Source organism: Phaethon lepturus, unplaced genomic scaffold (assembly GCF_000687285.1).
Source record: "Phaethon lepturus isolate BGI_N335 unplaced genomic scaffold, ASM68728v1 scaffold44007, whole genome shotgun sequence".
Classification (NCBI taxonomy): domain Eukaryota; kingdom Metazoa; phylum Chordata; class Aves; order Phaethontiformes; family Phaethontidae; genus Phaethon; species Phaethon lepturus.
Genome location: NW_010550574.1, coordinates 754 through 3142, shown reverse-complemented (window position 1 = coordinate 3142; position 2389 = coordinate 754). Strand labels below are relative to the sequence as shown.

General features: G+C 62.8%; 1 protein-coding gene across 1 annotated transcript in view; it reads right to left on the bottom strand.

The window, feature by feature from the left end:
* SLC9A5 (solute carrier family 9, subfamily A (NHE5, cation proton antiporter 5), member 5) overlaps window positions 1-1771 on the bottom strand; it is a gene marked incomplete at both ends in the record, with an annotated part of 3018 nt that extends 1247 nt beyond the window's left edge. The window contains 3 exons of the mRNA XM_010290591.1: window positions 220-298; window positions 551-708; window positions 1383-1771. Coding sequence (XP_010288893.1) covers window positions 220-298; window positions 551-708; window positions 1383-1771 — 626 coding nt within the window. The remainder of the gene's footprint in view (window positions 1-219; window positions 299-550; window positions 709-1382) is intronic.
* Between the last annotated feature and the right edge of the window lie 618 nt (window positions 1772-2389).

Below are 2389 nucleotides of genomic sequence, written 5' to 3'. Positions count from 1 at the left end.
CCCCATGTCCGTGCCCCCTTGGGCTGGCCGAGCCCCGTGCTCCCACCTGGGTCCCCGCCCAAAGCTTCTCATGCTGACGGCCAGCGTGCGGCCGCTGGGACGGAGACGACAGAGCTGCGGCGCTCGGTGCCGGTCCCCCAGAACGGCAGCACCCGTGCCCACCCCCTGCGCTGCCAGCCCGGAGGAAGGGTCAGAGGGGCTGGTGGGGCACATACTCACCTACCCCCTTCGCGTAGTCCGTGGCGTGGATGTGTGCGGGGCCCAGCTCCACAAAAGAGTTGAAGACCTTGTACAGCACCTGCAGGCAAGGGAAATCCCTTGGGGGAGGCAGGGGATCGCCCTGCCTCAAGAGGGGCAGCACCTGCGGGGCTGCGGAAGAGGCATCTCCTGCCCCAAATCTGCAGGCAAAGGCCCCCACGGCCAGGAGAGTGGACCCAGAGAGCATGGCACGGGTCTGCCCCCAGCTCGGGGATGTCACCGGCATGCTCTGCCCATCCTGGCCCTGGCCCGCGTCAGGCTCCACTTTAGAGACCCCCAAGCTCCAACTCACCACGGTGACAGCATCGTTCAGGAGGGACTCGCCAAACACGATGATGAAGAGGGTCTCATTCACATGGACCTCTTCAAAGACAGCCAGCACTGCCACGGGGTCCACAGCTGAGATGAGGCTGCCGAAGAGCAGGAAATCCATCAGCCCAGCTTCGACGCCTGGATCTGCTAGGACAGAAGGACCAAGCTCAGGCAGACCATCTGCCCCAGAGCCCCTCTCACCGGGCTGAAACAAGCCTGTCCCCTCATCTGCTCCCGGGGACTTGGCTCTGCAGCATCCCAACCCGGAGTGCAGTGGTCGGAGCCCGGGAGTGCTCCCAGACCTCTGGGGTCCCCCCGGCGAAGTGGGGCTCAGCACGTCCTTGGTCCGACATGAGGGGAGCAGGGCTTGGATGTCCCCCTCGGCACCCAGGTGCGTCGCGGCCCCTCTGGCGGGTATGGACCGAAGGAGGCTCGGCAGCCCCACCTCAGCTCCAGGCATCAAGCGGCTCCTCGGGGCTCAGGAGAGCTCAGAACACAGCCCAGGCCAGCCAGGGCCAGCGGCTCCAGCCGGGGACGGGGAAGACGGCAGCGAGCCAGCAAAGCTCGCCAAGGTCAGCGACAAAAATAGCAAAGACATGAGTCAGCCCAGCGCCGAGCAGGGCCCGTTTGTCCTGCGTGCTTGACGGTCCTGCCAGAGCACCGTTCTCAGGATGCCAGGACCCGGCTCCTGCTACAGTTCCTGGGAATCCACGGCAGGGCCGGGCAGCAGGCTCTGAATTTTGGGGGTGCGTTGCACCCTCCGACCCGCCTTGCGGGGATGGGGTCCAAGCTGGGCAGCCCTGTGCACCCACCCATGAGCCCGGCCTGGTGCAGCCCCCAGAGCGCAGCACCGGTGGTGAAGGAGTTCCAGAGCGTGCCCACCACCGCGTAGGTGAGGATGGCACCGATGTTGTCGAAGAACAGCCGGCTGGGCATGAAGTAGCCCGAGTCTAGGACGATGGGGGGCAGGAGGAAGAGGAAGAACATGTTGGGCTCCAGCTGGTATTCGGCTTTCTTCGCCACGGCCAAGACGATGCCCCCCAGGCCCAGCCCCAGCAGGATGAGGAGGCAGCTCTCCGGGACGATGGACGTCACCTTCCTTGACAAGTGGAAAACTGGAAGGAACAGGAAGAATGCGAGCATCAGCCAAACGGGCAGGGGACAGAGCACCCCGGATCCACAAGCCCCACGGAAGAGCTGGCTGATGCACGATGGACCCCGGGGTGGACAAGGGAGCACTTAAGGCTGCTTCGTGGCCATGTTTGCGCAGAAGACCTTCCAGCTAGCTCCCAGCCCAGGGTTCTAGGTCCCCAACTCTTTGCGATCTCCCTCTCCTCCCCAGCCACTCTCTAATAAGCCAAGCAGCCGGGCATTTTGCTTTTCTTGGCTTCTGGTACCTGCACTTAAAGGATAAAAGCAGCCAGCGAGCACGTTCATAGCGTGACAAGCAAAGGCGACCGCTGCTCGAGCCAAGGCATCCCGGTTCACCGGGACACGATACCCCGCTCAGAGACGAGGACGCTCAACCCTGGTGACGACCTTGTTTGCGGCCGTCTGAGCAAGCAGACGGAGCCGCACGCGAACCGCTGGTCTCCGTGCCAGAGCACAACCTTCCTCAGCGCCGGCTAACCTACCTGCGTGCAAAAAAACCAGACACACGGGAGCTGCAGATTTAGAGGCGCTTTGAATAACCGGTTTATTCTGCACGAGAATAAACCTTAAATCGTAATAAATCTTAAACTGCCGTGCCAAACGGGATGCATTATTTTAGAAGCAAGCAGCGTATGCCCCGGTATCCGTCCATCAGCAGCGTGGCGAC